The sequence below is a fragment of the Verticillium alfalfae genome, genomic scaffold, assembly GCF_000150825.1.
Source record: "Verticillium alfalfae VaMs.102 supercont1.15 genomic scaffold, whole genome shotgun sequence".
Classification (NCBI taxonomy): domain Eukaryota; kingdom Fungi; phylum Ascomycota; class Sordariomycetes; order Glomerellales; family Plectosphaerellaceae; genus Verticillium; species Verticillium alfalfae.
This window is the reverse complement of record NW_003315024.1, coordinates 673896-693058: the sequence shown is the minus strand read 5'-3', so window position 1 is coordinate 693058 and position 19163 is coordinate 673896. Positions and strand designations below refer to the sequence as shown.

Here is a 19163-nt window from a genome sequence, read left to right as displayed (position 1 = left end):
CAGGTAGTGGTCCTTCGGATCGGTGCGCCAGTAGTGGCTGTTGATCTCCTCGGTGATGTTCTCCGCAAGTTCGGCTTTGGCTTGACCTGGAGCGCTGCTCTGGACGAGCTGCTTGTGAAGGAAAGCCTTGGCTGTGGCCATTTCATGCTCAAAGCAGAGGTGATTCTCCACGAGGATTTGGTTATCGGCCCACTCGGGGACCTTGCAGCGCTGGTACCATTCCGAGAGGGAGCGGTTGTAGGTGTTATTGTAGTTCACGGGCAGCATGGCTTCAAGGGCGAGGAAATCGACAATGTTGGGGTGTCGCTCATTCTGCGGGCTGTTGCTGTCCTTAAGGGAGTTCATTATGCGCTGATAAACGGCATTGTCGGAGATGAGTCGCCGGAAACCATTGTTCTCGATGCGCTGATTAATGAGCTGTAGCATGGTGGGAGTGTAGGTGGCTTCCGCGCGGATGTATGACTTGGTGAGAACGACGCGACGCGCCTTCTCATTATCGTCAAGCAGGTTTGTGCGGCTGGCTGCGGAGACAGGTCTCCGAGGGGTTGGGTTATCGGCCATGAGGTTAAGAGTTTGCTTTATATAGGTAGTGTGTTTGTTCTTTCGTGGTTGATGAAGGAAGATAGCAGTTAATAATGGTAGGGTGGCGAGGCTTAGAGGTGGATGAAGGAAGGCAGGTCAGTTTCTCTCTTAAGAAAGCATCTAGATATGTGAATCCGAAGGCACGGACCAATCAAAGCGCCACTCAAGATGCAAGCACGAACAGGTGAGGCAGGTGAAGTGCCTAGAGGAGTGAATGCGGACACGGCCATATTAGAAGGAAGAAGCTCATACGGCTAGAGACAACACCATTCACAAGATGCCAACCACCGGTCCACAGGACGCAGAGCGCCGGCCCGCTGGACACCCACAGGATTGGACTGCCGGCCCACTGGACGCAAACCTCCGGCTTTGAGGATAAAATCCACTGCCTCATGACATGCCAATCGTCTGCCAGGATGCAATGAACTTTGAGAGAGCTGGAAAGTGACGCTGTCTCGGGAGATGCTGGCCTCTAGCGATTTGAAGAGAGACTGTCCGGGACTCCATGCCGAATCTAGTCCAGGTAGACGCAGACTGCCTATGAGCGAAGTCACTCAGCATTGGCGGCAAGACATTGCAAACGGGTTAGTCGGACACAAATTCAGGGCATCTCGAGGATGTTTGCAGGAAGCCAGAGACTAGGTTAAGGGCACCTAGTCAGGATATTGTAATAAAATGACATCAGCATAGAGAGAATGGACAATAACATCAAGACAAATCGATAGTAAACACACAGCACCACGACACAAATGCCATGATCTATGTTTACGTAGTCCCAATAAGATGCAACGATTGGAGGCAAAGAACGTACCCAAAATCACAAAGACCGCTATTTGGACAGACAAAACTTGTGTCGAATTTCAGATCATTATTGTAGCTCTCACTGTGAAAGGAGCAAAAAATAATGCCGTCGTGCGCCTCCCGTTGAAGTCTGAAAGAACCATGTCGTGCTCGTTCAATCTGGTGAGACTGACGCTTCGGGCATGGATAAGACATGGCCACCAGATAATGTGATAAGAGTTGTGGCAGGGAAAGACATATTTTACGACTCGCCACCCACAATAGTGGTGAAGGTGAGTGATCGAGATGGCGAAAAGTACTGAACAGTGTTCCAAAATAGAGAGAATGCATCCTTAGACGAGACCTGGTGGCGAGGACATGGCCACTCCAGCCAAGCATGATTCAGGAACATACCATTGACTTTGCCAAAGGATCAGAATCCTGCACTTTTACCTTGCATCTTGTAAAGACGATCGGTGAAATATGGGTAGATTCAGTTGGTGCTCAATTTGCACGAACGAAAACGTTATTCGAAGCGGCAAGCTTTAGCTTGCAACGGATTGAAAACACCGCTCATCACCTTCTCTTCTACGGAATATTCATGGTGGTGATGACGACCTCGGGAAAGGTTAACATGATGCATTGCTGAGGCAAAATCTTACACATGCTCCTGTTTCCGAACGACTCCAGTATCGTCGCGCACTACTTCGGACGCAGCCTTGCTACACAGCAGCCTAGCTTCCCTTCAAGACACCCTGGCTCCCGACTATGAGCCACCACCACTCCGCTGTTTTGTAGGTTTTCCGTCGAACTGTGGAGTGCTTCTTACGCCCTGTTGTCATTGACTCTGTTGGTGCTGCCCTTAGTGCACCGCAAGCTGCGCTCTACGCCTTCGGGTGTTACCGCAGGGCAGCCCTCACTCTTCGACCCAAGCCTCCTCCTACCGCGCTCTCCTCCCCACAGCCAACAACATCCCCCCCTGGTCCCAGCGACCCGCCCTCCGAGTCCCTCCTCTCCGCAGCCGAGGCCTCGGCGCGCACGGCCACCGCAGGAGACAACCTGATCACAGACGGTCAGCGGGGAGGACCTCCATCGGTATGACGAGGCGCCGTTCCTGACGCGGGCCTCGGGGACGGAGGTGCTTAGGGCGATGGCGGGCGATGGTGAAGGGGAGATGGTGCCGATTGGGGAACCCCGTGTGGTGTGAAGTCCTGCTTCCGAGTGATGGCGTAATTACAGTGTCATGCCATCGAAAGAAGTGCGAGTCGACAGAATGTGGATCACATTGCACACGACGCCCTGGGGTAGATTCAAGATTAATTCATTATGTATGTATCGCTTTTAAACACGCTCCGGTATGCAGAAATCCATGGGGGCCTCTCAATAGAGTACCCTCTCCTCCCAGAATGGTGCCTGCTCGACCTCACACCCAACTTTCCCATCCTCCTGCAGCCAGGCACCCTCGTCGGTGGCCTCAACCTTGCCGTACCGTGCGCAATGCTCCACCTCTTGCGCGCTGACGCCGCCCTCATCTTTGGGGATCCACAGCTTCGGTGCGGGCTCCCACATTTCGGGCGGGTAATATGTCTTGAAGACGTAGTCTTCGGGGTATGTCGATGTTGGGTCTGGAAGATCCTTGGGGATCAGTTCATGCAGGTGCGCGAACGAGTCGAACGTCGAAGGGTGCAGGAACCGCATGATCGGATTCGGAGTCGGGCTGTATTCTGGCCTGACAATGGCGTCGATGCGCTCGAGGACCGGCCCGAGGCCGATCTTGTGGAGCTGGGCTGTGACGGCCTTGACGTACGCGTTCCACGAGACTTTGGCGAACGTCCTGCCCAGCGAGGCGCTGCCTTCGAGACCTGGATTGGAACCCCCTCGGTTGCCCAGAGTGACGTGTTCCGGACCGTCGTCTTCTTCGTCTTCGTCGCCGTCTTGACCGAAGATGTGCGGAGAAGAGTCGGCCACTCCGATGTCGGACAGACCAGGGGAAGGGAAGTCGTCGGTCCTGTTGAGCTCCTCGATCTCGAGAGCAAGAAGTCCGCGGGAGGTTGTCCAGCAGAGGGCTAGGCCTCGCTCAGGCTATAATGGAAGAGCGCAGTGAAGATGAGGAAGATGATCATAAAGATCATAGGGTAAAAGGCGGAGCGGAGGACGAAGAGGCCGACCAAGCAGATTTCGGAGAGGTAGAGGCCGAACAGGAGATGCTTGAGAGCCCGTGGGTAGCAAAGACCGCGTGTGTCGATGGATGAATCCTCGACAAACAGCAGATTGTACTTGCTGACGAGGTAGATGACGTACATGCCGACAGAGGCAAAGCCGAGAACGACTGGCGCAATGCAGGAGTAACTGATCGCGATGACTCCCATGTTGGTAAAGACGGGAAACCACCCTCCCCAGTGGACAGGACGCACCCTCTTCCAGACGCGCCACTTCACGCGGGGGTTCTGGACGAAGCGCGCCATGATGCCATGGCGAAGGAGATCATAGAGGCGAAGGAGGTTGCCAGCGCCAACGGCAAGGCACTGGATGAGGATGTAGGAGAGGTAAAAGTTGGACGCTTTCGGGAGGTTTTCGGACAGCAGGTCTTTCGCGCTGAGGGGGTCTTTGAGGATTTGGCTGAAGGCCGCGGACGCGGCCGACGTCAAGGTCGTGACGAGGAAGACCTGGACCACCTGGAAGCCAAAGTAAAAGCTCTGCACGTAGAGCTCAATATCGGATAGCGAAGGTTCGCCAGCGACGCGAGCGCATCCTGATTGCGTTAGTAAAAAGCGCCGATATTCGCGGTATCATGTGCTTACCTCTCAAAATCCATGGCACGATAGCCATCAGTAACGACAGCGCCAACGCAGGCAGTAGACCCTGGATGACCCCGAGAACGACTTTCGGGAGTAGCATGATCCACTCCAAAAAGAAAACCATCTGGCTCAGCTTTCATGTTGGTCAATGTTCCGATCAAGGCCGATGGAATGGACCAGAAGATGATGGCAGCTACAATCGCCGCCAGCATGGCGAAGCGTCGCGCCATACGAGCGAAACCAGTTCATGCGCAAAGAGTCCCAAACGATCTCGTCAGGCCGGATGCCGATGAAGCGTGGCGACATGAACATGGGTTTATCGTGGGCCAGCGTCTGGTATGCGCGCTGAGCGTCGGACTGCGTGGCGAACTCGATAAAGACCGACTCCAATGGCCTGCCCTCGGTGCCGCGGTGAAGTTTGCGCCGCAGCTTGGCAATGGCAGGGTTCAGCGCCTTGAGGCGGCGTCTCGTCCACTTGATGGTGTCGACGCTACGGAGGAAGTTCCCAAGGGGTCTATGGCGGGGTCGCTTGTCGGCCGGGATCCATTGCCCGGCAACAGAGCCATTGACGTCGGGAAGTGTTTGGGGAAAGCCAGCGTGCTTCTCTGGATCTTCAGAAAGCTTCGGTGACGGAGGCGCTGAAGGCGTGCCAGTTGGGAGTGGCGTCGTGGATGTTGAGGGTGAGGAGGGTCGCGATGCGTCGGAGAGCGACACAGGTATGGCTGCCGCGGGATGGTGAGGCGAGTCGGTCGGCGGAAGCAGGTGCTCCGGCAGTGCGGGTGCGGCGCGCTCACCGCGCCTTCTTGCGCGATCTGCCATTTTGATGAGTTGGATCTCAGCCCTCTCTAGGCGGGTGGCGGTCTTGGTGCGCTCATCGACGAGGTGCTCGAGATCGATAGTGTCTCGGAGAATCCAAACATGCTTCACCGAGTCACCAAAGACCTTACGAAGGCGCGCAGCATCGCGATAAGCTGGCGGTACACACTGAAAAAGAACGGTGCGAGATGATAGTCGGTTGGCGTAGTATGGCGACAGCAAATAGGCGTTGCGAAGGTTGATGTAGTAGATCGACTCGCGATAGATGGTGAAGAGAATGAAGCCTGGTTCGTGTCAGAAAAAGGAACAAACCAGTACGCACAACAGAGGACAATACCAAAGAAGACCCATGCGACGGCAACATGAGCGAAGAATGTGTTCGGATCGCTGACATTGCCGATCGTCACGCGCTCCAGCTCTGTCAGGCCATTTCCACCGGTTGCATGCAGAGGCATGAGCACAGGCCAGACGATGCAGCAACCGACGAAGCAGATGAGTGAAAGCACCTTGAGGTATCGTAAGAACAGGAAGGCATCCAATGATGAATGGTTCAGAACAAAGTCGTCGCCTTGCTTCCAGAAGGGTTTCAGCCAGTTGAACCATCCTTGCGGAAGAGGTGGACTTCGCTCCCTGTTGCCAAGTCAGCCTTCGAAATCCAGCGGCGAGGCAAGCGTCGTTCAAGCTCACTCTGCAAACAGGCTGTGCAGGATGGACCGCGGTGAGTACACCCGTTGCACTTTTCTGCGGAAGAACCAGAATATGATGAGGCACACGGCTGAGTAGATGAGCACGGGCAGAAGGGTGCTCGTGAGCGAGGCCAAGGACGCGGAATCGCCCTTGTTGCCGAGCTGCTTGCTCAGCGTGCCGCCATCGCCATCGTCGCGCGCGGAGCCGGTGCGAGAATCGTCGCCAAAGTCCATGGCGGTGGGTCACCGTTCGGGGCACCGTCGGGGAAGCAAAGCAGACTCGTTGTCTACCTGGTCATGTCGTGACGTCCATGCAGTTGTCGCGCTACCGAGCAACGTTGCTGCTCACGATACGAGTTGCGCTGTGTTGTCGAGTGCCGCGAGTCGTGTCGCTGTGGTCTGCAGCAGATGAGGTTGAGCAGGCGACAAAAGTCTGTCACACGCGGCAGGGCGAGTGAGTGGTGAAGTCAGATCGAGAGGGGTCGTTGCGGCTGATGGGGGGGGGGGGAATGGACTCGGCGAAACGAGGTGACAGCAGGCGGCAAGCAAGCGGCAGAACGGGCAGCGAGCGCGAGGGCACACTGCTGCTGGACAGAGACAGAACGGGCGTTGGGAGTTGGGTATTTAATCGGCGGTTCTGGACCACCCCTGGGCTGCCTCGCCCGCGCCTCAATCTGGGGGCCTCCTTGTTGGGCGAAGGACATCGGTCAAACGTGCCAAAACGGCCCAAGGCGACAAGACAAGGTGGTGTGTCTTCTGTACTAGTCGCGTAACACAACATCGGTCGAAAAGAGTGGTAGCGTGGGTACCGTGCAGTGCTGTGCCTGTCACGTCGATGCAAGACAAACGAGCGGTGGCCGCCGTGTCTCATCCCAAGAGAACCAATCGGTAGGGCAGCCATGCCGATCCCCAGGGCCAGGGGTGGGCGACACATCCGCCGTTGGTTTTCTTCTACCCTCTCGTGTATTCCTTTGTGACTGGCAACGCCCAGGCAGCGCCGTCGACACCGGCGCAGCGCTATCGTTGAGAAAAATCGGGTATCTCAGGGGTCGGGGGTCGTCGGCGTCAGCTTGTCAGCGCTGGTCCTGTCGGGGATGTGGCGGGGCACCGGCAGTGTTGATGGCTTCAAACGGCGGCGATCCCGAAATGGATGGATAGATGGTGGATGAATGCATGTCTTTTCTTCCAGGTTCTCCCAGGTTGGCGGATGCTGGAACTGGAATGGAGACAGAGACACTGTGCAGAGGGGGAAAAGAAAGGTCGAGATTGGCCGTGTCCAAGGGCATTTACTCCACTCCAGCCTTCGTCAGCCACTGCCCTCGGATTGCGCGATGCCATTGGCTGAACAGATCATCAGAGGGAGATTGGCCCTCACCAAATGTCCCAACTCTTTCTCTGCCATCCCAAAGTCACGACGTCGTCCCATCTCTCCCCTGCCCGAAATCTGACATGTCAATTGTCATTTTTTGCATGGTGGAGAATCTTCAACTTGGACCCTATAGTTCGATGACTTAGAGATGGGTCCCACGACGATCTGTGACTCGGAGCCGATGACTCGACTGGTGCGAGGCGCGGAGCACCACTAAATCGCCCGTTGCTGAAACACAGTCATCCAGACCAGACCCAGCCAGCAGGATAGCCAGTCCGAGACCTGAATCGGCCCCCATTCCTTCCGACGCCATCAAAAAAAAAACATCACAGACGCCATCACAGACACCGTCACAGACAGTACAGCGCATTCTGCGTCCTGGGGTCACCAAAACCTGGTCACATTTGCGCTGCTGTTCCTTGCCTCATCTCGCGTTCTGTGGCTCAACTATTCCCGCTAACAATCGCCTACAGGCATCAATAACTGTCCGTCGGCACGAACATCATCTTGGCTTCCCCGTCGCAAATGTCCACTACGAAGCGCAGTGGACCGATCGCCACCACGCGTTGCTCGTCTATTTTGCCTTGCCGTGGTCTCACAGGCCGAACCACCCCGGCAGACTGCTTCGCCATCTCCTGACAACCCATGTCTGCCACGGGAGCTGGCTCCGGGCAGAGGAGCTTCGTTGACGTGACCTCCATCTCCTGTGACGCCCGCCATGCCTGTTGCTGAGCATCACAAAAGACACATATCCATGCTCCCGCGCCGAAAGTGCATGCTCCGACGTTGCCGCAGCTCCTCTTCCTCCCGCGAAGGTGTCCTAATGCTGTTCTCAGCTCCTGGACGATGACCTTCGGTAATACGCAGCTCGTAATCGTGGGGACGCCGTTCTGACGAAGCCCGCGAACCTTCCAGCCCGTCTCCTCGCGAGATTGCATCGAGGCAGCATCGACGCGGTCGTGGACTGCAGTGGGGCAGCATGTCGGTTCCTGCGTCTCAGGGGCAGGGGCTCTACCTCTCACAGCTCGTCGTGGCTGGACCCTCCTCGGCGGTGCTGGAGGGCCTCGCTTGCTGACACGTCCGGAGCTGGCGTGGCATCGCTTGAGGTTACGTCTTGGCGCTTCGCTAACTTCTGTAAGGGCGCTTGCTCGGTACTTGATGAGACTGGCCTGTATCTGTCCTGATGCTTGGAGGAAGTGCTCGAGGCAGAAGACGGTCTTCCGTGGCGCCAGTACCAGAAGCCTACCTGGATGTACCATTCTATCTCGGGTTGGGCGATATGTCAATTTTTTTGTCGATGGAAACCTTTGCTTCGAGTGAAGGAGTCGGTCCAAGGGTCGCCATTTAAAGACAGCGTTGTCTCTAGACGTCTTTCGACATCGACCTCCGTGTCTTCGCTCTTTCCTGAGCCCCGTAACAAAGATTTCGCGAGGTAGTTATCTTGGTTCCCTTGTTAAAGGAAAGGACAAAAGGCGTGCGGTCCCCCTTCACTCTGTCCACAAAGGACACACATCTCGCACAATGCCTTTGATGTCCCATCAAGATTGAGAGATCATGTTGACGAAGATGAACATTCGTGTCCGGGCTTGGACGTACGACAACGGATGTGGTTCCTCGCCCTCGTCGCACTATTCTACCTGCCGTTAACAGAGCAAGCACTTTCACGCGTCTTCTCGAAGCTTTGAGCATCAGGGTTTCTCGGAACGATCATCTCCGTTCTGTTTCTTGACATTGTTGTCTGTCTACTGTTGATGTAGCTTTCCTAGCTGATTGATCGAGAATTGATAACTTCTTTTATCACGTTCTTGTTACAATATCATGGAAATAATTTCCCCATCCTCATCCCGAATTGGGGAGCATGGTGAGTCCGGATCACGACCTGAGCACAATTTCATAACCTCGTCAATCTGAGCAGGTAAAATTCCAAAGTCCCGGGTGACGAAAAAACCGCATTTCAAGTTGCTCAAACGCCCATCCCGAATGGCCGATGCCACGCTAATCCAGGCCGCAGCGGCGAAAGTGGTATAAGGGCGTCGTATCGATGTTGAAAGCTCCGTGCCCAGCAGTGTTGCTGTCGAGGGTTCGACGACCGACATGTTCTGAGGCTCCACATACCGCCGTTCCTGCTCATCGCAAAGGCTGAAGTATTCGATGCTGGAAGGCAGCATGTTCCCCACGTCAAAGCGATCAGGGTGAGGGGGCTGAAATAATATCTCCTCAATCCAATGTGAAGAAAGTTCCAAACGCCGGAGCCTGGGTAGCCGTAAAGGGCTAGAGAGACATTCTGTCATGTCAAGCCAGCTGTAATCGGACTCACTGTCTCGTAATGCCAGACTTTCCAGGAGGGGGCAATTGGTAGAAAGAGCGTCGAAGAAGGTATTGGCATAGAATTCGGTGTTGTTATCGCCTCCGCAATAGACGCCCGAAATGTTTAAATGCTTCATTCCGGAAAGCATTGAAGCAGGTTTTCTGTAACGTCGATACTTTCGCACGACATATCCATGTGTATAAAGGTATGTTTGTCCGGACGTACTCCTACCGCGCCAGGATTGATGTCTAGGCGTCCAACAAGCTGCCTCAGCGAAGGTAGCGTGAGCAGCGAAGGGAGGAAAAATGTGCTCAGTATGGCCCGTCCCCACTCGTTCGGCGGGCTGTCGAGGGTGAAAGTCGCGATTTTGAGTCTTGGGAGAACTAATGATCTAGTATCGCTACTCTTAAGAAGGTTGGCCAGGATCTCATTGAGGAAGGCTTCGCCGAAGCCGTCGGGATCCCGGGAGTGGTCTTCATCGCATGGCGATATCTCGTGGACCAAGAATTTCAATCTTCGCACGTTGGGCAACATGCAAAAAAGCATGGCATAGGCAACGTGCAGAGCCGAATACCTTTTGTTGAACTCAATAGGGTCCAGTCGTCCAAGTTGAGTAATGCTATAACGGCATAGGTTGCAGGTGCAGATGTTTGGGCTAGATGTGACGTGTCCTTCGGTGAATCCTGGCCACAAGCCGAAGGTGCAGGCTTGGTGGCCGGCATGGCAACGCGTTGACTTTTTAATTTGCTCGAGAACCCTGCGTTCCTCATGGGAATTTCTTGTGCTGGCGTCGAGGATCTTCCAAGGCCTCGATGTCTCTTGTGAAGGAGGCACAAGAGCGTTTCGAGGCTGTGTAAAGGAGATTATATCTCACATTGACATTTGATAACGTAGTTGCGGAGGTGCTGTTCTCCTTCAATGTTCTCATGAACAAGGATGGTTGAATACACATCTTCAAGGGTAATGTGAGAAACGAGCCCAGCTGCGCAATGGGTAACAGGTGCCGGCAAGTCAAGCAAAGGCAGCGCAATGGTGTGGTCGGTGCTTCTTTTTGTTCTTCGAATGGATCAGTATCCTGTAGGAATGACTTGGCAATCTGGATGATCAACTCGTTGGGAAGACGCAGCAGGCCCGAATTGGGCGTCATGTTGTTTTGATCAGACTGATCGTGTCACGGATTTGATCGTAAAGACAAGTCCAGGGCTGAAGAGACAGATCGGGTCGTTTCTTGACCGTTCTTGAGGTATGTGTAAGTCATAGAAGTTGTTGAATTGACATCTAGCAGAAGTTGTTTCTCAGAAGGCGGTTGGTTCGTCAAAAATAGATATCTGTAGAAAAGTCTGATGTGGTGGGAATGGGAAGCACCTTGCAGCCACGAAGTATCCTGCACATCTCCGTGAGGCAGGAACAGGTGGATATCTTTCCAGTTTCAGAATTTCCGATTGATTAGGCAAACACGAGTCTAGATTTACATGGTAGGTAAAGCACCTACTTGAAAGGAAGGCGCAGACTTTTTCTCGCCTCGCTGCATTCTTTTTTCGCACGGAAGGCACCCGAAGCGGGAGACACCCTCAGTCAAACGACCGACATCAGCTTGTAAGTGCCATGTTTTCATGAGTTTCCTTAGACACTCCACAGTCTACGTGAACTACGTTCTTTCTTCACTTATGCACACCTCCAGAAGCACTACATCATCAACCAGTCTCCATCTCGCAGCAGTCCTAGTCAAACTATAAGCAGCCGTCTGAGAATGAGAATATTCTTCTCAACACGTGGATCAACAAGCTACTCGACATAGGCAACAACCTCTGCTACTCAGTTTTCTTCGAACCCAGGGGTGTGTTTTTTTGGAGATGCACAAAGTCAAGGTTTGTTCTGACCTTCCCAACCTTCATGCAAGCTTCTGGTCACTAATCGGGGTACAATACAGACTGCTTTGAGGAGGTAGCCAACATGCCCGTCACATCAACACTTCTGAGCCTTCCCAACGAGGTGCTCATTATCATTGCGAAGTACCTTGTCCAGCCCTGGAACAATAGGGACGTACACACTTGGCGGGACGGTCCAAGAGCGCCGACACCTTGCACCGCAAATCTCTGCCTCACCTCAAAACGACTTCGAGATATCTCTAAGCCACTGCTCTTTTCACAGATCACTGTGAAGAGTTATCTGCAGATGTTGCGTCTTTTGCGGAGTCTTCTGAGAGCGCCCTCCCTTTGTCAAAAAGTCCAGTCTCTCAGAGTCGGTTACAGCAGGTCCAAGTGTTTCCCATCGCGCAAGGACTACGACGAGGTCCTGGCGACCTTCAAGGCTTGGGCAGACGCTATAAGCGAAATCCCAGGCAACAATATCCTGACCCTACAGGACATTTTGAAGCGCATCGAAGCTGTCACAGGCTTTGACTTTGTTCACATCGAGTTGATCAGCGATCTCGACGAACCAACCTTTGAAGCACTTCAAGCCCTGAGCTACTGTAATATCCGTCAAACCTGGGCTAACATAGACTTGGACCCAGAGAGCCACTATTCGAGACTGCAATTTGTCATCCCTGTCCCGTTCTACTTGGTACCAAAGGTGAAAGCGCTGTCAGTGATCTACAGGACGGAGGAGCACAAAGATCTCACCAACCATTGCATGGCCGATGCACCAAAACTTGACCATGTCATAGCCTGTCTGTTAGCCGATGATCATACAAGTTCAAAGTTTCTCCCAGAACTCGAAAGTCTGCATTTTCAGAGCAGTGCACCCTCCACAGGGCCTCAATGCCATGTTTTCCTACCAACGCTGGCGCGACTTCGCAGCATCAGGCACATGGGTGCGATTCTCGCAAGGCCTCTTTCCCAAGAAGCTTTCCAACTCATCTCCCTCGACACGTCGACTACCCTGGCCAGGACCGCCGGTTTGTTGGATGTCCTCGAATCTTGTCAAGACTTGGAACGCCTGAACATTACTCTCGAGTCCGTGAGCTTTTGCGGTGAAAGTCGAGACGAAGTGCAGGTCTTCATCGACGAGCTGGTGGACACTTGCCTGTGCCCGAAGCTCGTGAGCTTAAGAGTGGAACAAAAGGCCAATTACACTGCGAGCCCGAACGTCTTCCAGGGCTTCCTACTCAACTTGCCCAGTCACTTTCCAGTACTTCGATCCTTGACTGTCTCTTTGTGGATGGAAGCTGAATTCGGTCCGACATGGCAGGCGAAGCAGATCAATATTGGATCGCTCCTTCCTGCCACTCTCGAGCACCTCCATATCGATGCGACATCCGAACACGCGAGGCCTTGGTATGCTTCTATGGACCCCAATTAGAAAGAAGGCGATATGGAAAGCTTAATGCCAGTGCTCGTCTTGTCTTGGGCCACCGTTGCGGCCGCAATTCGCGCTGGTCATCTCCCGTATCTCAGATACGGGTTTTTCCTGGACGAATGTCTTGGCGTGCTTCCCGGAGAGATCTCCAAGGTTGAGGAGCAGCATGAAGAAACCGACGATGGCACGGAGGAAACGTGGACAGACGAGAGGGAGACAGATTCGTCGCCGTCAGGGTCGTCAGCCAAATAGACGACTGGTGTCAACACATCTCAACAGAATGGTTTAAGAGGTGTACCATGCTGAAATTGTCGATGGCCGCCGAGATCCTTACACTAATCGCCAAAGGGCTGTGGAAACTTCAAAGGGGGGTCAAGTACGGGTTACACCGCTGAGCAAGCTGGGATACTACAGATACATGACTTGATGGCAAGTGGAAGGGGAAAGTGTATGTAGCTTCGAACTTCGTATGACATTCAAGACTGGGCTGATGATCCATGTCGAATCATCTCTACTTATGATGCTTTGCGGTTATCTGTGGTGAACTACCTTATCATGATAGATGCGTGGAACGGGCTGTCGACATCCTCTCGGTGAGTCGGTGACGTCGTTTATCTGCGGGCATGCAGTTCACAGTCAATACTGGTGCAGGCACCAAAGTCCAGAAGCTTCTTTGATGGCCAGCGCAGCTTCTCGAAGGACCTTGTACCGCGCCCAACAGCATGCCGCACACATAAGCTCGACTCCCTAACCCCAATGCGCTCCTCTCAATGCAGCCGTCCGCCCCACGTTCCAGACGACTGAAGCAGAGCTCAACCCCAGCACAGCCTAGCTCGGCCCCATGATGCGCTGGCGCTGTAAAAGGCCGATAGCGCAGCAGCGGGCGACACACTGGCTGCGGATGCACAGTAGAATAGGCACATCAACCAGGTACACGTCCGTAGAGGGTCCAAGCAACCGAGCCGGCAGCAGGCGCCCGGTGGTCTCCGATGATTCTGTACCTGGAAACCAGACGTCCGATCTTTGCTCTTTTTCTCTCGCCTCGGTCTGATTCGATGATCGCAAAGGAAACACGACGTCAGTCCGAGGCAGACGCACAAAGGCCGCCGCCACCGATGTATGAAGCGCGGCATAATTGCCTTGCTTCGGCAGTCGTTGACGAACAAAAAAGCTAAATCGAGAAGAGCTGGCGCAAGGGCGAGATGGCAACACGCAGTTTCCGGGGCTGGAACGCCTTCTCCGAAAGGAAGGCCAATCAGCCGACCCAAGACCACTGGTGAAGAATCCAGCACAAAACGCTCAGGGGGCGTAGCACCTGCAGATGGAGGACATGATCAACCCCCGACGTCACCTAGTGCAAGGACGTCGAGGGGGGGGCACTGTCGGCCTTCGAAGGGTCCTAGCGGGGTAAGGGTCCGCATCGGCCAATGGTGTTGGTGGATGCAATCAGCCCTCCCCCACCAAGCATCCCGCTTTTGCTCGTCCCTGCCGCGTGACGCAGGTGGGGGGGGAGAGCTTGGTGGGATCGGGAAGGAATGAGTGGGCGACGAGTGGTTCCTGTCGCCGCACAAAGAACGCAGCGGCCGCCATTGGACAGGCGTGGGTCTGGTGGTCGGTCGCCACTACCATTTCCTCGCGACTGTCTGGGTGCTTGCTGTGGACGCAGTATTCGCGCAGGGACGGCACGCGCAGAGTGGGCATCGTACCGTATCGTGCGGGTGGTCTTTCCCGATGGGATATGGGGAGAGGGGTTGTTTTATTTAAGGGTGGGAGGATTTCCGGTCTTTCGTCTTGTTTTCTCTTCTGCATCAACGAACAAGTCTTCAATCAACAAAACAAATCACTTACCTTTTTCCCATCAACCACCACACCAACCATCAAAATGAAGGGTGACTGCGGCTGCTCCGGCGCTTCCTCCTGCAACTGCGGCTCTAGCTGTATGTTCTCGTCCACCCCGTAGCTGTTTCAGGTTTTCGTTGCGTAGATTTCTAACATGTCACCTCCAGGCTCTTGCGCCTCTTGCGGAAAATAAGCATCTTCTCGATCCGACAACCACATTACCACCAAACAACATGTTTCTACACTGAGCATGAGGGAGATTGGGTGTCGTTTATGAGGAGGATGGGGGATGATGAGAAACGAAGTTAAAATACCATCAATCGAGAAACACACCTTGACTGACATACTGCTTCCTGTGACTGTTCTGCTGAGCTCACCAGTGACTATGGCTTTCCATCAAATAACGGGCGTGGCACTCGACCCCGCCCCCACCATGACTCTCAGTGCTGACCCCACGGCATCCCCAAATGCTCATATGCCCAAGAGAAACAACTTGCGTAACATCAACAAAATGGCGTTGGACATTCGAGAAAGAGACCAAAAGTCAACATTCAGAGAATGCTCCAAACACCATCAGCTACCCAACCACACCACCGCGCTTCGGCCCTTACCGCGCGCTACCCTCCGTCTGTCAGTCCACCACACCACAATGTCGACCCAGATTCGAGCTCATTCAACGACATGCCATCAGCGGCCCGCATGATGCCCGTCATAGGCTCACCTGCCCGAACAACCCCTCTGTTACACATGCATGCGGCCTCCGCTGGCAGCGATCGAGACAGCTGGGGCCACTCAGCAGCCGACCTTCCCCTGATGTAGGGCCCAGAGGGGCGAGTCAATACGTATCACGAATCTTGTGCTGTCGGCCTTGGCTTGGCTGCCTACTTGGCTTTGGAGGAGACATGCGCATGTCATGCTTTTCAGAGTGATGATGCCCATTTCTTCTTCAAGGGACTTTGCCCGCCCAACGGCTACGACGAACCTGTTGTCGCGGCACAGCATCGACACATTGGGACATTGCGAGCCTTGACAGATAGAAACACCACAACCTACAAAACAGATGCCTGGTTTGCTTGCTCCTAACTTCCACTCCAGTCGCTCCCGCGTATACTACTGTAAACCCACCAGGCCGCGTCATCACCTGCACTCCCCTCAGCCAAGCATCACAACCCCCCAAATCCTCTCCTGTCCCCTCCTCCCCTCCGCCGAGACGAGGCCATCGCGGCCACTCGGCAGAAACGGGCAACCACATCTGGAGCGGTCTTGGTATGGCGGATATGGCACCGCAGACGCCCCAGCACCGTCTTGGCGGAGGCCTGAAGAGCGCCCACGTTGCGCAGCCAAGACGACACAGGGTGAATCTCGTTCGTCCGGAGGCAGGAGGCACCATTTCTCTGGGGAACAAACGCGTGCCATGGCTGCTTCCTGCGTATCTGCGGCAGAGGGAGGCCTCTCGTCGACGATGAATGTCTGTAATATAAAAGATGGAACCAGAAGAGTCTGTAGGTGTAGAAACGGAAAAAAGCTCAATCAACTGAACAGCATAACCCAGAAACTCTTCGTTCATAGTTTGCTCCTTTTTTGAAGTTCCTCTTTCTCCCGAATCGAATACCAGCACAATGCCCTTCCACGAGAGCGCCCAAGGCATCACGGTCGAAGACGGCCACATGCTCAAGGCCGAGCTCGCCAACGTCGAGGGCGAGTTCGTCGAGGCCGAGTTTGATCTCAACGATTGCATCGGCAACAACAACGGTGCTTTCGAGTGGGGTGGCGGCGGTGCGTCTTCTTGTCCCTCTTTTCCCCCAGCTTTTCGCATTTCTGTCATGGTATCCCGACACGGTCGGTTTGGTGTGCACATGTTTCACGAGAAGTCATGCCCAGAGACGGACGAATTTCGCTGAAAAACACAAGGTTTCGCCAACTCGGCCGAGGACATCTCGTTTGAGCTCGAAGGCGACGACGGCGTGCCGATCCTGCGCGCGAAGCTGTACAATGTCGAGGGCGAGACGATTGATGCGGATATCAACCTTGCTGAGAGGCTGCAGAACAACGACGGTGCCTTTTCATTCGGTATGTTGGCCTGCCTTGGTACGTGACCTTTCGCTGACAGTGGCAGATGGCCACCATGAGGAGGAGCAGCAGGAAGAGGAGGCGGAGCCTGAGGAGGAAGAATAGTCAGCTCTGCACGCCAGTAGTACATAGCTGCATCAGGGACATGTTTCTAGTACAATAGCCAAGGGTGCAAAAGCAACAAAGTTGCCTTGCTTCGTAACATGATATCCAAAGCACCAGCAAATATGGCAAATCACTGCACGTTTCAAATGTCGGCCCAACGAATTGACAGACCCAATATGTTACACAGTGTACAATGTATCCGTACATCCAGCCACCTCCACGAGCACCCAAGCATCAGCAGCATCCCCCTCTCTACAGACCACCCTGGGACCCACGACGCCTCGCGGTGCTTCTCCAGTCCCGCGTGTCCCGTGACGGGTAGATCCCTCTTGGCCAGCTCCTTCTCGATCAGCTTCCATCGGCCGACCTCCTTCTCGCGGTCAATCGGCGTGATGCGGCGCGCATGCACTGACACGTTGGGCAGCGCAAAGAGCTCGCCGCGGCGCTGCAGCGTCTCGACGAGTTTCTTGGCCGGCGGCGGGCGCACGATTAGGTTGAGAATGTGACGCACTGTCTGGGCGCGCGCGAGCTTGGGGTCGGGGAGCAGGTGGCCCGTCAGCTGGAAAACACGCTTGTTGATCTGGATGCTGTCAGTCCTTGTTTCAGTATGGATAGAACAGCGGGGGACGTACGGCAAATTTGAGCAGAGGGTCAGCGAGAGAAATATCCTTCCACTCGGCATCCCATGTGGCGACAAGCTCCCGCGCCTCCTCGGGCGAGACGTGCTGTCCCAGCACGGTAACCTCCTCAGCCTCAATCGTGGCATCTTCAGCGAGGACAGCTTCGCCAGCAGTCTGCGCCTGCTCTTCCTTCCTCGCGAGCTTGAGCTGCCTCTTGGTCGGCGCCAGCCCCTTGACGACGGCATTCGTGTTGCCGCGCAGAGCAACGACGCCGTCCTCGGTAATCTTGATGCGGAGCGCCAGCGCGCGGTCGAGCGCCGCCCTGTCGGTGCCGACCCAGTCAGCGCTCAGCCTGATCTCGTCCCTCTCCTTGCGGAAGGCCAGGGCCTCGACGACAGCCTGGCGCGTCAGCACCTCGAGCACAGCAGCATCTTGCACGCGCTCGGCGGCAGCAAACGGCGTGTACTCGCTCTCAGGGCCCCAGTGGCCCTCGCGCTCCCACCAGCCTTCGTAGCCGCCGACCTCCTCGAGGCCCTCGACCGACAAGGCGGGCGTGTAGCCGTTGATGCCGACATCATTGACCTCCGGGGCGCGCGTCGGTTTGAAGCTCGTCTTGAGGCGGGAGAAGGGCCGGCTGGGGCGCGTGTTGCGGGAGGCGGCGTCTGGGAAGAGGGAGCCTAGGTCCCTCGTCTGAGATTCGAGCTCTGCGAGTTCAGCCTCGTAGGCCTCGAGGTCCGGTTGTTGAGATGATGACGACTCGGACTGCTGGGCGTAGGGGTCTGCTGGGCCCGGGGCCTTGCCCTTCCAGAGGAGCTTGCGGAATCGGTCAGTCGTGTCGGAGGAGGATGGAGCGGTTGTCGAGATGGGGCGGAGGGAGACGAGGGGCGTCGAAGGCGCTGATGAGACCAGGAGCCTTGGGGCTCTTATATGTGTGACGCGACGCATTGTGGTGTGGGTGTGGGTGTGGGTGAGGAGGTGGTGGTGATGGATGGGAGGTTGTCAGATCAATTCCGCTCGCAAGTCAATCAGGAGCTTCTCTGACGCTGAATGTCGATGAACTTTTTCGATGTCGCGTGGGCCAATGGCGTGGAGTGCCGAAATTGGTCCGTGCGCCAAGGCCCCTGTTGTAACACTGTCGCCCCCCAACTCCCAGATCACTAGCTAGAGAGGGTCTGACACCGGGGGTATCCATCAGCGTGAAGCCAAGTTTCCTACTCCGTGCCCGCAAAAGCATCTAGTATCTCCGCCCCTCCTACATCTGAGGGCTTTGGGGCTTTTGCATCAGCAAAACTTTAGTTGCCCCCTAGCCCCCCCTTCCTTACCTCCCAAAACGCTTCCAATTTAAGAAGACCAAGCGGCCCGGCCTTTTGTAAAAGCACCTGCCTCAAAGAACAGCACCATCGTCCCCCTCGGCCCCCAACACGACGACCAGAGCCCCCCCACCTCTCTCCGTCGCGACCTCTTCTCCTCGATCCTGCCGTTCGGCAACGTCCGCCGTCGCCACACCGGCGCCGCCGAGGACCGGCAGCTCGCGCCCCGCGCCGCCTCGGCCTCGTGCTCCCAGTGCACCAAGGCCTTCTGCCTCTCGCGCGGCATCGACTTTTGCCGCGAGGCCAAGGAGGACGATGTCCAGACCATGTGCTTCCAGCGCGACAGCAACAAGGACCGCGTCATTGTATGGGGGTTCATCCTCGGCACGCTGGGGCTGCTGGGGTGGGCGGGCGTCAGGAAGGCTGCTGAGTCGAGGGGGGTGAATGGCTATGGGTTCTTGGGGCGGAGCCGGGCTTGAATCTGGTTCCTTCTTGCGAAGGGTGTTTGGCGTTTGGAGAATTGGGATAGGGAAGAGTATCGGTGTCGAGTTTGGTATGAACTGTTCATTTGTGTGGGAAT

The 19163-nt window shown here is 55.2% G+C and overlaps 8 protein-coding genes across 8 annotated transcripts in view; 3 read left to right on the top strand and 5 right to left on the bottom strand.

Annotated features, from left to right (window-relative positions):
• The window catches only part of VDBG_09543 (predicted protein), a gene marked incomplete at both ends in the record, with an annotated part of 940 nt that extends 514 nt beyond the window's left edge, over nucleotides 1-426 (bottom strand). The window contains one exon of the mRNA XM_003000302.1: nucleotides 87-426. Coding sequence (XP_003000348.1) covers nucleotides 87-426 — 340 coding nt within the window. The remainder of the gene's footprint in view (nucleotides 1-86) is intronic.
• A 2316-nt stretch (nucleotides 427-2742) lies between these two features.
• VDBG_09542 (phosphate metabolism protein) lies at nucleotides 2743-5896 on the bottom strand (the record flags this gene model as incomplete). Its single annotated transcript, XM_003000301.1, has 5 exons — nucleotides 2743-3444; nucleotides 3531-4037; nucleotides 4338-5131; nucleotides 5299-5606; nucleotides 5664-5896. The coding sequence occupies 5 exons, from the start codon at nucleotides 5894-5896 to the stop codon at nucleotides 2743-2745; spliced, it is 2544 nt and encodes an 847-aa protein (XP_003000347.1).
• A 1611-nt stretch (nucleotides 5897-7507) lies between these two features.
• On the bottom strand, nucleotides 7508-8290 carry VDBG_09541 (predicted protein; the record flags this gene model as incomplete). The annotated part of the gene is made up of 1 exon (XM_003000300.1): nucleotides 7508-8290. One exon carries the CDS (start codon nucleotides 8288-8290, stop codon nucleotides 7508-7510), a length of 783 nt encoding a protein of 260 aa, XP_003000346.1.
• Nucleotides 8291-9248: 958 nt separating this feature from the next.
• VDBG_09540 (predicted protein) lies at nucleotides 9249-10486 on the bottom strand (the record flags this gene model as incomplete). Its single annotated transcript, XM_003000299.1, has 3 exons — nucleotides 9249-9302; nucleotides 9565-10155; nucleotides 10214-10486. 3 exons carry the CDS (start codon nucleotides 10484-10486, stop codon nucleotides 9249-9251), a joined length of 918 nt encoding a protein of 305 aa, XP_003000345.1.
• An 806-nt stretch (nucleotides 10487-11292) lies between these two features.
• On the top strand, nucleotides 11293-12891 carry VDBG_09539 (predicted protein; the record flags this gene model as incomplete). Its single annotated transcript, XM_003000298.1, has 2 exons — nucleotides 11293-12381; nucleotides 12643-12891. 2 exons carry the CDS (start codon nucleotides 11293-11295, stop codon nucleotides 12889-12891), a joined length of 1338 nt encoding a protein of 445 aa, XP_003000344.1.
• Nucleotides 12892-14521: 1630 nt separating this feature from the next.
• On the top strand, nucleotides 14522-15181 carry VDBG_09538 (predicted protein; the record flags this gene model as incomplete). Its single annotated transcript, XM_003000297.1, has 2 exons — nucleotides 14522-14576; nucleotides 14859-15181. 2 exons carry the CDS (start codon nucleotides 14522-14524, stop codon nucleotides 15179-15181), a joined length of 378 nt encoding a protein of 125 aa, XP_003000343.1.
• An 854-nt stretch (nucleotides 15182-16035) lies between these two features.
• VDBG_09537 (conserved hypothetical protein) lies at nucleotides 16036-16653 on the top strand (the record flags this gene model as incomplete). The annotated part of the gene is made up of 3 exons (XM_003000296.1): nucleotides 16036-16254; nucleotides 16390-16533; nucleotides 16595-16653. The coding sequence occupies 3 exons, from the start codon at nucleotides 16098-16100 to the stop codon at nucleotides 16651-16653; spliced, it is 360 nt and encodes a 119-aa protein (XP_003000342.1).
• A 602-nt stretch (nucleotides 16654-17255) lies between these two features.
• Nucleotides 17256-18947, bottom strand: VDBG_09536 (conserved hypothetical protein; the record flags this gene model as incomplete). The annotated part of the gene is made up of 2 exons (XM_003000295.1): nucleotides 17256-18169; nucleotides 18653-18947. The coding sequence occupies 2 exons, from the start codon at nucleotides 18945-18947 to the stop codon at nucleotides 17256-17258; spliced, it is 1209 nt and encodes a 402-aa protein (XP_003000341.1).
• Between the last annotated feature and the right edge of the window lie 216 nt (nucleotides 18948-19163).